Source organism: Marmota monax, unplaced genomic scaffold, assembly GCF_021218885.2.
Source record: "Marmota monax isolate L192 unplaced genomic scaffold, Marmota_monax_Labrador192_F-V1.1 WCK01_AAM20220418_F8-fsc00185, whole genome shotgun sequence".
Lineage (NCBI taxonomy): Eukaryota > Metazoa > Chordata > Mammalia > Rodentia > Sciuridae > Marmota > Marmota monax.
The window spans coordinates 2,020,243-2,034,759 of NW_026693278.1; the positions used below are offsets into that span (position 1 = coordinate 2,020,243).

Genomic DNA, 14,517 nt, shown 5'->3' on the forward strand with positions numbered 1-14,517 from the left:
CTGCAGATTTCAGCCGAGGCTTACTCTCTGCTTGTTAGGATTTGGGCCCAAAGCTCAACCTCAGGACAGCAGTGTGTGTGTGTGTGTGTGTGTGTGTGTGTGTGTGTGTGGTGTGTACACCTCTCAGGAGCCTTCTGTCCCTGGTTGAGTGGACGAAAAGGCTCAGGGGGTGATTTCGAGTGTGCAGAGAGAGAGAGAGAGAGAGAGAGAACCTCATCCCTGGGCTATTGAGGGGAGAGAAGCCAGGACCCGGCAGGGATGGGGGTCGGCCATCTTTAGGTGCTGAAGTCACTGGGCAGCTTTGTGGAGGAGCTGGAAGGCCAGGTCCCAGCGAGGAGCCTTTCCCAGGACTCTCAAGGGCGCGCCGACCTCCCGGCCCTCCCCCGTGTCCCCAGAATCCCTTGCCTCGGGTTGTCTGGGGGAAAAGCAATCAGAATCAGCAGTAAGTGGGTCCCTGGAGGCAAGCTCTGCAAGTGAGGCTGGGGACCGGTTGTGGCCTGTCCCTGGAAAGTGTGGCTGGTATTTAAAGTGCCACCGCGTGTCAGACATTGTCTAAGCACTGGGCATGCAAGGTCTCATTCCAACCACAGCAGTTCCGTGAGGCAAATACGACTGTGCTTTCTCCGGGGGGGGGGGGGGGGGGGGGGCAGGGACCTGCCCAAGGTCATCCAGCTGGTGAGCCCAGGAGGAGTCCAAACATCCGGAGCATCTAATCTCTGTGCTCCACCAACCCCTGGGCCAGGAACTCGGCCTCCCCTGGGCACTTCCGGTCGGCAACTGTGCCCCCCGACACACTCATCTCTTTCCCAGGGCAACTGTCACCCCCAGGTCACTTTCTTATATACCTATCCCCTCTCTTCTGCAGGGCTGTGCACTTGAGGGAGGGAACTCATGTCTGGGTCACCTTGAAATGTCCCCTCCCCCAGAATTCAAAGGATGCCTAGCAGATGAGGGAATGGGTGGATAAACAGCAGATGGATCACTGCATCTAGATGAATGGACTACAATGCTCAGTCACTTGATGAGTCTGTTTTAAGAGCCAGTCATCTAGGCAGGGACACTCCTACTGAGCCATCTTATTATTCTGAAACCCCTCTGTGCAATGACCTCAGAGCTCACTCCCTGGCTTCCCATAGTGATCCAGCCAGGAGCTCTATCTTTCTCCCAGAAGATCCAGCCCCCTGCCTATTTATTTATTTATTGAGATATTAGGGATTGAAACCCCAGGAGCATCTTAACACTGAGCTATATCCACTCCTTCTCATTTTTTTTTCTGAAATAGGGTCTCACTAAGTTAATGAGAGTCTCTTTAAGTTGTTGAGGCTGGCCTCAAACTTTCCATCCTCCTTCCTCAGTCTCCCAGGTAGCAGGGATTACAGGTGCACGCCCTGATGCCCCTCCAGCCTCCCTGTCTTTAAACAGTCCACGTAAATGTAAATGTATCTCAAATGCATTTCCCAGTCCTGGACTCTTTTGGCAACTTTAGGCACCTGTACTTAACCCCCTATCTGCCAGCTCCATATGGGTGTCTCGCTGGGATCTCAAAACTAACATCGCTGAGCCTGAGCTCCACAGGATTCCTCCTGAATCCCTGTCTCTCCCTGTCGTTGGTCCTGGATCAGTGATCCGGAACTCGGTCCTGCTAGTAGCTCAAGTGGAGCTATCCTTGACCCTCCTCTTGCACACTGTACGTGCGATCCACATGAAACTCCTCCATCCTACCCTCACTCTATGTCCAGGGTCTGATGCTCACTCCACCACCTTCTTCCCTCCTGGGGATTGTCACTATAGTCCCTTCAGTGGCCTTCCTGCACCCATTACGGCTCCTTCTCTGTCTATCTCCAGCAAACAGCCGAAGGGATCCTTTAAAGCCCAGCCAGATCCTGTCTCCCGTGACTTCTCATTTCCCGGAGAGCAAAATCCAGGTCCTGGCAATAGCCCGCCAGACCCCACGTGAGCTCTCCCGCGTGGCCTCTCTGACGTCACCTCCTGCTCTTCTCTCCCTTGCTCTTCTGGCTTCGGCCACACTGAGATTCCTCCTCGGGGCGTTGAGTCTGTTCCGACTACAGGGCCTTTGTACGGGCTGTGCCTACTGCCTAGTATGCACTCCAAGGCTCCCTCTGCCCTTGCCTTTGATCCTTTTCTGTAATGTCACCTTCTCAGTGAGGTCTTCTCTAATCACCTCATTTAAAATTGCAATCCTCTCCCAATAAAATTCCACATCCCTTACCCTGCTCTATTTCTTTTCTCTGTAACCATCATCCCCGGCTCACAGTCCCCCTATTTATCACTTATTTATGTTTATCTCCCACTCCCCTCCTCCCTCTGCCCATTGCAGTAGAATGCAAGCTCCGTAGGAAGGGATTTAACATGCCTTGCACAAAGCAGCTGCTCAATAAATATGTACTGAATGAAGATTCGGGGCATGGTCCTTGATCGCACCTCTCGGGACCAATTTTCACTCTTCCATGTCTTGTGCCGACCTTCCTCCCACCTGGAGCTGAGGGCTTCCTCTTAGGCTGAGATCCTCTTCCCTGAAGTCTCACTTGCTTGGTCCCTCTGCCAGCAGCATCTGCCATGATGCTCCAAAGGGACTCACCTCACAGGACCTGCAGCTCACCGTCCTCAGAGAGACCCAAGTGCTGTCTACAATTCCAGCTGATGCAATGCTCCTCAGGGGACCCTGGGCTGCAATGGGAGGCGTTATTCTTGCCGAGGGTGACACAGGTTCATAGCAGTAGGACTTGTGGATTCCTGTGCCTTCCCAGCATCCCTTGACTCTAGTTTGCAAGCTGTTTCCGCGGGAAGCCGTGTCTCGTTCTGGAGTTCAGTTCATTCTCTACTTGGAGACGTCCTGTGCCTCAGGCGGTCCTCACAGTCAAATCCAATCCTCTTCTCAGCAGTTGGATCTCTTGTTGCAAATGGGCAATCGGCAGGCTGGACTGGGAGGAAAGCAGTGGCCGGGGGCAGGGTTGGGGCTGAGCAAGAGCAGCAGATGGATGTGTGTTGTGTGGTGGGAGTTCAAGGCTCAGGCAGGTTGGGGCTGACCTGCTTGGCTGACCTGGGTAAGAAATGCTGAGCCGATTTTTCTCCATATGATTTTTCTGGGTCCTTTGACCTGAACTTGAGAACCGGGCGATTACTGATATACAAGAGTGTTTCTCGTTCGCTCGTCCACGCCTGCGTGTCCACATGCTCATGCACTTGCTCTCAGCCCTGAGAACTGAGTGAGCTATTCTCACCTGTTGCCTGAGCAGGGAGAGTGGTAGAGGGCTGTGCTGGACCGTGCAGGTCAATCCCAGGATCAAGTTCAAATCCTTGGCAGAATCTGCAGTCTGGGTACTCAAGGTGTGGTCCGTGGAGCTGCAGCATCCCCTAGAAGCTGGTAGAGAGACGCAGAAGCGCAGGCTTCTGTGCACCCCACTCCAGATCCGCTGAGTCAGCAGCCACCTTCTAGCAAGATCCCCATGGGACTCGGGTGCACATTAGGCTTGAAAAGCACCTGTCCCTGTGGCCCTGAAGATCCAGCCCCAGCTTCCTCCCCAGTTCCTTTCAACCAGTTTCTCCACCCAACTGGCTCTTAATAACTTACTGCATCCTCTGCTGTCCTGGGAAAGATTCACCACTGTGTCTTGGAGCAGGGCCTTTGCACATGCTCTTTCATTTTGCTCTGCTTCTCTGAGCAGCCTCCACCCATCCTTTAGGTCACCTATGGTCACCTGCCATGTTCCCTAGGCTGGGTCCAGTGCGTTCTCTATACCTCCATGTTCCTCTAAGCTCCTACCAGAGAATGCACCATTCTACACTGTAACTCTCAGCTTAGGAGTCTGTCTCTCCTTCCAGGACAGAGACCCTTAGTCACTTTTGCATCTTGAAACCTAACACCAAGGAGAAGTTCATCAGCAACTGTTGGATAATGAATGAAACAAAGAGGGAAATACCAATCTCATTAAAAAAAAAAAAGGTCTTGTTTGCGTCTCAGTTTCTGCTAAAATGAGCATGCCCGCCCCCGCACCCCAGTGACACCCCCTAGAGCAGCTGTCGAATCCTAGACTTCTCTCAAACTCCGATGCTTTTTCCAGCCAGTGTCATGTTCCTGCAGACTACCTCCAACCAGGCTCCATTAACGAGATTAACCTTGAAAAAGACTGGACGTGCCAAGTCTGCAGGCTGAGATATCAACTGGAGTTTCAGAGGCCAAGGCACAAATTAGCCAAATCCATCTTGCCCCTGGGCGATCTGCCCCATGGTGAACCTTGGGCTCTCTGGTGGGCTCGTGAGCGTGAATGAGGGTCTGGACTTACATTCCCTATGGGATCCAACAGATTGAGGGTGTCTGGAAGTGGAGACCCAAGGGTGGCTCATTCACAGCCCTGGGTGCAAGCAAAGAGCAAGCATGTGGGGCCGGCCAGGCACAGTGGCGCACGCCTGTGATCCCAGCAGCTCGGGAGGCTGAGGCAGGAGGATCATGAGTTCAAAGCCAGCCCCAGCAATTTTGTGAGGCCCTAAGCAACTCAGTGAGACCCTGTCCCTAAAGAAAACATTAAAAAGGGCTGGGGATGTGGCTCCGTGGTTAAGCAAGGGAGGCAGGTTCACCACACACCCTGTGAGGGGTTGTTAGCATCAGGTGAGGCAATAGCTCAGACATGCGCTGCACCCAGGAACAGCTCACAGAGGAGTGGAGGCCATCAGGGTCAGGGATGTCCCAAATCTAACGGACCCGATGCCATTTCTCTTTGCAGGATGTAAGGTTTGGGTCAAACGCAGAGGTGCAGGTCCTCTGCCAACACCCAGGGCAAGTTCGTGTCTTGCAGGGCAATCATCAGGATTCACTCTGCACCCTGCTTATCATTTCCCGGTAGTTCCAAAACGTTTTCCAGATTTCTCTTCTTTTTTGTCTGAATTGATCCTCACACGCAGGCAGGGCTGCTGGTGTTCCAGCCACATCGTATCTCCGGGTCCGTTCCTCCGCTCTCACAGTGGGAAGGACAGCGCCTGAGCCTGGGCTGCTTTGGAAGGTTGCAATGAGCTGATGATGAAGAAGTGCCAATCCCAGGGTCTGGCATACAGTGGGTGCTTGATAAATGCTGGCTGACCTTAGGATCGAGCAACACAGAAAGAGCCCTGGACTGGGAATCCAAAGGCCACCCGCCATTCCAGGCACATCTCTGATGTGGATTTGGACGCGCCCCCTTGCCTCCACCCAGAGATGGGCTGGATCTGGGGCTCTTCCTGCTCCAACATCGCTGGTCTCCGGTTCCCAAAATGATGTTAACCTGGGCCAAATGAGCACTTTGTTCTGAGCGGTGGCTTTGATGGGGCGGGGGAGCAGGCATGCGGCTGGGGATCCAGGCATCTTACAGAGTTTTGCAGAAAGTTCAGCCCCGACTCTGATCAGAGTCTGGGAATCTTCCGGTTGCCATGACGACAACGGCAGCAGCCTCTTAGCTCCAGGTTGCTGATTAGCAGGAAAGCAGGGGGAGGGGGGGTCCTTGAGGAACTCGGCACCGGTGGCTGCCCCTCCCCCTGGGAAGTGGACTGTGCCGGCCCTTGACTCCACTGTTTCAGCTGTCCCCCCGAAAATCTCGCCTTCCTTTTAAGTATTTTTTTTTAATTTAATGCAACATGGACAAGGAGGCAGCTGCCATCACTCTTCAGCAAAATGGATCTCGGGATTTTTCTTGAGGCCCTGAAAAGGGTGCAGAGCTGGAGACAGGTTGATGGAGGTGGGGGCCCGGCTGATTCCACGGAAGTGCTGTGCGTCTTCAGACCGCACTCTTCCCAGGAACCCCACTTCGTTGTTTGTAATAAGAGGTCGAATCTGATGGATGGTTCCCACAAAGGATCAGTGGTCAGAATTCACTAGTTCATCCATCCATCCATCCATCCATCTCTCCATCCATCCATCCATCCATCCATTGAGTCATTCAACAAACATTCTCTGAGCAGAAAGATACTGCATCAGACACTATGTCTCTGGGGATTCAGTGACCAGTTCCCCTTCCCATGAAGCTTGTGTTCTAGTCCAGAAGAGAACTGGTTAGCCAACAACGTAGAAAATGATTGTTTCAAATGATAATAAGTGATATAAAGAAATAATGCAGCAGGCACCAGGGGTTTCTATGGTGAGTGAAGAGGAGAAGTGATGCTTCAATGAGGAGGAGGAGCTACATAGGCAAAGAACTGGAGGAAATGCATGCCAGGTGGGAGGCAGCAGGAGCAAAGGCCCTGGGGAAGGTAACCGCTTGACCTATTTGAGAAAACAAGGAGACCACGTGGCTAGAACAGTGAAAGGGACAGAGAGGCATAGGAGATGGCGTTGAAAGCAGATCATGCAGGGTCTTTGGACTTTATTCTTGACCCCATAGGAAGCTGAATTACCTGGGTTGTTCTTTAACATGCAGATTCTTAGGTTCACCCCTTTAAGACTCCTTTATTATGACTGGGATGGGACCTAGGAATCTGCATTTTAAAAAAATTCCTGGGGAGCCTCGGCTACTGCATCAAATTTGGGAAACTCAAACTTCGTGCCTTTTGAGTTTCTTTCAGTTTTCAGAAAGTTGTGACACAAAGCATTGGAATATTTTGAAAAAAGATTTCAAATGTTATATTATGGAAGGTTCCCTTCTCCCCACACCCCTCAGTGCTGCCTGTGTGCCTGGTAGAATTAATTATGGCTGTCCCTTTTATTGCACAATCCCAGGCCTGGCACCCAAGCCCAGGTGAGGCAGAGCCAGCACTGTTGGAAAAAGGAAATAAAACACCATCCACCTCGTCAAAGAGCGTGAATCCCCTCCCGCCCCATCCCCTCCCTCCTCACCACACCACAGCCAGGTTTTCCCATCCCTGAATCCCAGCCTTCCCGTTGGCCCAGGGAATACCACCCCCAGCTGCCCCTACACTCCAGATGACTCAGTTTTTGTCTACTATAGGATTGTTTCTGGTATATATTTGTCGTTTGGTCCCCTACAATGCTTCAAGAGGCCAAAATTCCAATCTTATGTGTCTCCAACTCAAGGCTTTGCTAGGAAACAGGTATAAATCAATGAACTTTTGGATCACTTTTCTTTAAAAAAAAAAAATGCTGTAGAGACAGGTGCAGTGGCACACACCTGTCATCCCAGAGGCTTGGGAGGCTGAGGCAGGAGGATGTCGAGTTCAAGCCAGCCTCCGCAAAAGCAAGGCTCACTAAGCAACTCAGTGCCACCCTGTCTCTAAATAAAATACAAAATAGGGCTGGGGATGGGGCTCAGGGGTCAAGTGCCGCTGAGTTCAATCCTGTAGATTTGAGAAGACGTGGGGCAATCTGAGTAGACGGAGGCGCTAGTTGGGTTATTGGCCATCTCTGGGTGTCCATTCCCATCAACGCTAAGATGAAAGCACTAGTCCAAAGCCTTTCAAAAGCCTTTTCTCACTTTTTGAAGGGAGCCTTCTCCCTAAGATCTGAGGCAGAAAGAACAGTCCTGTTCTCAGGGAGCTCAGCTTGCAGTGTGAGCGAACACAATTAAATGACAGCTCATTATTAGGGGCTGCCATCGACATAGCAAAGGGACTGTCATATCCTAGAAAAGGAGCAGATGTCCCCGGAGTCTTGCTCCCTACGCCCGCGCACCTTCTCCATCTCACCAGGGGCTCCCTCTTGGCAGCTGCCGGAGCTCAAAACCTTGGAGTCATCCTTGACTCTTGCCCTTCTCCTACTCTCCTGCTCCTACGTGTAACCAGCAGTAGACGATGTTTGCCCTGCTTTCAAACTGTGTTGGAGCCTGACCATGCATGGCCTCCATCCCTGCTGCTCTGATCTGAGTCTGAACCATTGCAGAGGGCTCCCCAGCTCTTCTCTTTCTTCCCCTCATTCCAGTGCCCCTCAATTCTAGAACAATCCCTCCAAAAGGTAAGACAAACTCCGTAAGTCTATTCCAAAGATTCCACATTTCAGCTCAGAAAACCCAAAGGCCCTCCCAGACCCGAAAGACATGATCTTTGATCTCACCTCTTGCCACTCTGGTCTTTGTTTTCTGTTCCTTGTAGATCCTAAGGGTCTTTAAACCTCCCTTTCTGCAGATACCTGGGTAGAAATTAGATATTACTATGCAATAAACAGCTCCAAAGCTTGGTGGCTGAAAACAGCATTCAACTATGGGACTTCATAGTTTCTGTGAGAAGGGAGTTTAGCCGGGTGGTTCTGGTTCACCATGAGGTTGTGGCCACATGTCTTCGGGGGGGGGGGGGGGGGGCTGCAGTCACATCTGAAGGCTTGATTGGAGTGGGAAGATCCACTTCAAGGTGACAAGTTGGTGCTGGCTGTTGGCAGGGGGCCTCACTTCTTCACATGGGTCCCTCTGTGGGGCCACTTGGGTGTCCTTGCAAAGTGGCAGCTGTTTTTTTCCCAGAATGATCAAGAGAGCAAGGCAGAAGGAGCTTTCGGTGACCTAGTTGGAAAGTCACACATTATCACTTCTACCACATTCTGTGCACTTAAAGGAAGTTAATAAGCCCATCCAACTTCATAGGGAAAGAAATTCGTTCCTTTTTTTTTTTTTTTTTGATGGCATAAATGTCAGAGAATCTGTGAACACATTTTTAACCACCCAAGCTTCAAGGTTGGCCCCTATTTTTTTCAAGTCTGAGCTCCATCATTACTCCCTTCAAAGGTCTTCTCTGATTCCTTTCTGCAAGATAGCAGCCACCCCTCCATCCCTACTCCTGCATACCACTTTATTCTCACCATAATCGATCACCATTAAATAAGCCACAGGTTTACCTCTGTGTTGATTATCTACTCCTCCATCCAGGATGTAAATTCTAGAACTGCTGTGCCCACGTCAGAAGCACTCAGGAAACTGGAGTTAATGCACTCAGGTGAACCTAAGCAGGACAAGAGCAGGTCAAGGCCGGTCTTGCTGGGAGCAAGGCAGAAACTGCAAGCTTTGAGTTGTCAAGAGAAGACAATTTCTAGACTTTTTTGTTTGCATGAATAATCTCATTTTGTCTGCACAACAATGTAACAATTCCTAGCTCCAATTCCACAGAGACCCATGGACAGGGGGGAAAGGCACAGAAATGGAGCTCTCATAGTAGGAGACTGGGGTAGGGAGGTCTAGGGAGAACCGAGGCTGGGTAAGGTGGAAGGGGGTTCTAGAAGCCAGGAGCCGTCAGGGAGGAGGGCAGCCCTTATTAGAACCTCCGTCCCTCCTGGCTCTGCTTCTAAAGATTCACTGATATGCAGCTGACAGAGATGGATGTGTTTTTCTGCCCTTCCTTCAATATTGACTGGGCTTGGCTGCTCCCCTGGAAGCCCCAAGGAGTGGAGGGCTTATCAGATGCGTTCATCCTGAGTCCTGAAACCAGTCCTGATGCACTGGCTGCAGCAGCCTGGTGCATGAAAAATGCTAGTGCTTTTGATCGATGTCTGACCTGGGGGGTCTGAAGACAGGGTGAGCAGGGAGGAGAACTTTCTAGAAGGTGACAAATACATCTGTGACCCCCGAACTCCTGACTCCTCCTGGTTGGGAGCTAGGAGTTAGAGCGACAGTTTCTTCAAAAGCTGAGGACCTAGGCAACTTCTTGTCACTCTCTGGGACTCTAAATAAGAGATGAGACTCCTTGGCTGCTCCCCAGTATTATTTGGAGCCTACATCTGTAGCAAAGGAGGGAGCTTCGGGTTACTCTCTGAGATCCCAGGTGATCTCATACCTGTCAGGGACAATCGGTTTGCAAGGAAGTAAAAGAAAAAGACAATTTCTAGACTTTTTTGTTTTGCATGAATAATCTCGTTTTGTCTGCACAACAATGTAACAATACACTGGCTAATATTATTCCCTGTTTTACAATTGAGGGAACTCAGACATGTTAAGTAATCAGACGTCATACCCTCCACATCCACGGCAGAAGTGTTTCAAGATCCCCAATTGATGCCTAAAACCAAGGAGAGTACTGAAGCCTCTGTCTTCTCCTATACATGCACAACCGTGATAAAGTTTAATTTATACATCAGGCACAGTGAGAGACTAACAATAACTGATAATAAAATTAAACAATCATGTTGTAATAAAAGTTACATAAGTGCATCTCACTGAAAAAAAAAATCATTATTCTTTCGGCTTTTTTTACTCCAATGAAGCACTTAGCAAATCTCTTCAGCTTCCAGGTGGATAACATCATTGTCTTGGACTTTGGGGTCATTGTTAAGTTAAATAAAGGTGACTTGAACAGGACCGTGGTACAGTCACAGTCGATCTGATAACCAAAATGGCTGCTAAGTGATCAACAAGTAAGGGAGATAATTCACTTCTGGGCAAGACAGAGTGGGATGATGCAAGATATCATCACATTACTTAGAATGGTGCACGTTTGGAACTTAAAATTCGTTTGTTTCTAGAATTTTCCATTTAATATTTTTGGGCCATGGTAAGCCACAGGTAAATGATGTCAAGAGAAACCGTGCATGAGAGTGTACAGATGAGGTGGAGAAATCAAATAGAACTGTCAAAGTAGAGTTTCAGCTATCATATCATGCTTTGTCCTCCAATTGTGTCTTAAGACAAGAAAGTAGAATGCTGGTTTCCTGCACCTCCCCATGGTTTAGTCAGGATAGGCTAACGTATGCTGCAGTAACAAGCTCCAAAATCTGAGTGTCTTAATCTTAGTAAGGTGTACGTCTCTCTTGAAAATCTGATGTGATTCTGTTGTTTCTCCTCCATTGAGGAGCTTCATCCTCCAGAATATGTGGCCCCCAAAGTCACTAGAACAGAGGAAGAGAGACCAGGAGAAGTCATGTGGGGTTCATGACTGGCTTAAAGTGGAAACGACTACTCAGAGACAATTGTCCAAAGATAATCTAACAGTTTCAACCTAACTACAAAGGAAGCTGAAAATGAAAATCTGAATCTAGTGACCGGTCCTCTGCATCACCTAACCCATGCCTTTTCATTTCTTCCCCCACAGGACAGAGCCCCAGAGCAGCCCCATAGGTCCAGCCCAGGATGGACCTTCAGAAAAACTGGGTCAGCGTCTGGCCACCGAGGCCTTGGGCACCAACAGCTGGGAGAGAGACAAGGCCTGCCGGGAGCTGGGTCCTGCCAGAGCTCGAAGGTGAGATTCCCTCCTCTTTCCTCTCTTGGTCTCTGCGGAAGTTCAACCTGGAGATTTAGAAATGAAGTTGGCTTCTCTGGCTGTTTCCTCCCTTCTTTTACAAGTTCCTCTTTCAGACCCTTAAAAAAGAGGTCAGTCGATTTTTTTTTTTAATTTCCTGTAGAAAAACAGATAGTAATTGCTTTAGATCTGTGAACATGGTTACTTGCCTCTGCCATGGTCCCACAAACCCAACCATTGACATTATGCAAATAAATAGGCAAACCTGAGTTCCAATAAAACTTTATTTATAAAAACAGGAAGTGGGGTAGGTTTGACCTTCTTGGTACAGTTTATTGACTCCTAACCATAAATGATAGTTTCTTTCCATTTTAATGCTCGAAGGCGCCTTTGGTTCCCAAATCATGATTTCAGCCCAGATCTGAGTTCCAGATTTCTGTATTCATTCCTGAGTTCAGTTATTCAAAGCACCTTTTAAGCACCTGCTGTATAATAAGTATTTTATTGAACATCAGAGAGAAGTAACTTGCCCAAAATATGGCGGCCAGAGTGTGGCCAAGTGAAGTGTTGAACTCCCGTCTCTTTGATCTTAAGTCCTAGACTAACATCTAACACATTACTCTATAGATGCTAATGAAAAGGTTAATCTATCCCGTGATTCTCCTCCCCCCCCCAATATTAGAGACCATCCTATCTTTGGCATCTGGAGAATCTAAATCCATTTACAGCACTCTGTAATCCAGCCTCACCAACGGGAGCCAATCCTGTCCTGTTATCCTGCCACAGTCCTGGGCCAATGAATCTGGTTTCCCCACCAATAAATCTCCTCCAGATTCCTGATGTTGAATCAGAGGGTGTCAACGCCATTTTGTAGGTGGGGAAACTGAGGCCATTTTGTAGGAGGACCGAGATTAGCCCGAGGACCTCTGCCCTTGGTTCAAATTCTCTTCCTTACATTCTGCAGTTCTTGGTTGACTAAGGCAGCAGTTCTCAGCTGTATTGAGAATTAGATAAAATTAGATAAAAGCTGAGGGCCGACTGCTGTGTTCAGAAAAAAATGTGTCACTCTGAAAATCCTGGGCACCTTTTCAGAAGGTTTATTGACCTCTGAGGCTGATGCACAGGGACCTCTAGTTAAAGACCCTGATTCTAGGAGACAAGGTTATGGCATTTTGAAGAAGTGGCTTAGGAAGCCAGAGATTTTGCCCACGCAGTCTCAGCGATGGGACTGATGTTTGCACAGTGACCAAGGTGAGGCTGTGAATTCAATGGGAGAGAAACACAGTGACGTCCAATCCACTCTTCAGAAGTGGAGCTCAATATCAGATCTGGAGAGTACTGTCTAGGAAACAGGGAGGGAAGTTATTGTGACAGCTGAGGGCGGGGGAGAGAGAACAGGGAAGAGGAGAAACTCTGTCTTTTCAAAACAGCATCTTCCCAAGGGTGGAAGGGGAGGCCGTGAGACCTAGAGCCCTGGGCTCTCCCTGGGATGCTGCCCTTGACAAACTGAGTGACCATGTTTCTCTTCCTCAGTTTTCATGATTGTAAAATGGGAATATGAAAACCCCATTCTCAAGGTCACAGTGAGGAATCAACTAGATGGGACACCAACGGGTCCCAGCCGTGGGTCCAGAGCACAGGAAGTCTTGAAGCATGTTGAGTGAGTCTCCTGGGGCCGGGAGAGAAGGTTCTGGGCATGAAACCTGAACAGCGATGCCACATTGCCAACGTACAGCGTCTGGGTCTCTCGCACCCTTCTCTCTGGGACTGACTCTCTGACGTGTTAAAAAGCACAGCGATGATAATCACGACGGTGATAATAAAAGTCATAATGATTCCACGACGGTCATGCATCATTTAACAACGGGGATGTATTTTGAGAGATCCATCCTTAGGAGACGTTGTCACTGTGCAAACATCAGCGTGTGCTCACGCGGACCCAGATGGGACAGCCTGGCGCACACGGAGGATGCGTGCTTTACACATGTCCCATAGATGCACAAAGTAGCACGAGACTCAATCAAGGACAAGAGGACATGGTGCCATCGAGATCTGAGGTCAAGCACCATCTGTGGGTGGCAGCAGAGCAGGCTCTTTTGCGATAAATGCTTTCTTTTCATAAATAGGCGTTGGCTCTAACAATCAAAGTATAATGAGTACATCAGCTGGCAACTGTCATTTGTTATTGTCCCCAAGTATTATGGCAGCACCGAGGGTTTGTCCACACCAGTGTCACGGGGTGATGCGCTGGGCGGCAATCGACAGGAGTTTTTCAGCTCCGTTCTCATCTGATGGGACCACTGTCTGTCATTGACTGAAATGCCAGCGTGTGGTGCGTGACCCTCACAGAAGCCCCTTTACTGTAAACTGACTCCGTGCCCCAGCAGGGTGTGTGACACAAGCCCGCTTCTCTGATCCTGGCAATGACTTATGACATGGGGCTGCCCTTGATTCCCTTCCTCTAGGTGATGACAATGAGACCCAGAGCCAGGAAGAGACTGGGCTTCAATCCACTTAGTCAGGATCTGGGGCCAGGAGTCCTCACGGCTGTGTTCTCAGCCACGCGGATTTGACCTCAGCAAACTCGGCCACTGTGTGTTAAGCCCCTGCATATGTGACCGTCACACTCCTGGCCCTGCGTGTTGAACTACTGTGTACAAAACCACTAGGCACTTCTGCACACTTACCCACTGCCTGCCTCACCAGTGTGTGTTAACCACTGCACACTTACCCTCTGCCTGTGTGTACTTAAACCACTGCATACTTACCGTCTGTCTGTGTGAACTTAGCCATTTAACCATTGTATACTTACCCTTTGCCTATGTGTACTTAACCATTGCATACTTACTCTCTGCCTGTGTGTACTTAATCACTGCATATTTACCCTCTGCCTGTGTGTGTACTTAACCACTTCCTACTTACCCTCTGCCTGTGTGTACTTAGCCACTGCATACTAATCTTCTGCCTGTGTGTACTTAACCACTTCCTTCTTACCCTCTGCCTGTGTGTACTTAGCCACTGCATACTTACTTCTGCCTGTGTGTACTTAACCACTACATACTTACCCTCTGCCTGTGTGTACTTAACCACTGCACACTTACCCTCTGCCTGTGTATACTTAGCCACTGCACACTTACCCTCTGCCTGTGTGTACTTAACCACTGCACACTTACCCTCTGCCTGTGTATACTTAGCCACTGCACACTTACCTCTGCCTGTGTGTACTTAACCACTGCACACTTACCCTCTGCCTGTGTGTACATAAACCACTGCATACTTACCCTCTGCCTGTGTGTACTTAGCCACTGCACACTTACCCTCTGCCTGTGTATACTTAGCCACTGCACACTTACCCTCTGCCTGTGTGTACATAAACCACTGCATACTTACCCTCTGCCTGTGTGTACTTAGCCACTGCACACTTAC

General features: G+C 49.4%; 1 protein-coding gene across 1 annotated transcript in view; it reads left to right on the plus strand.

Moving 5' to 3' along the window:
* The window catches only part of Srrm4 (serine/arginine repetitive matrix 4), a 149,909-nt gene that overhangs the window by 96,154 nt on the left and 39,238 nt on the right, over positions 1 to 14,517 (plus strand). The window contains exon 2 of the mRNA XM_046456412.2: positions 10,945 to 11,091. Within this exon, the coding sequence (XP_046312368.1) occupies positions 10,945 to 11,091 (147 nt within the window). The remainder of the gene's footprint in view (positions 1 to 10,944; positions 11,092 to 14,517) is intronic.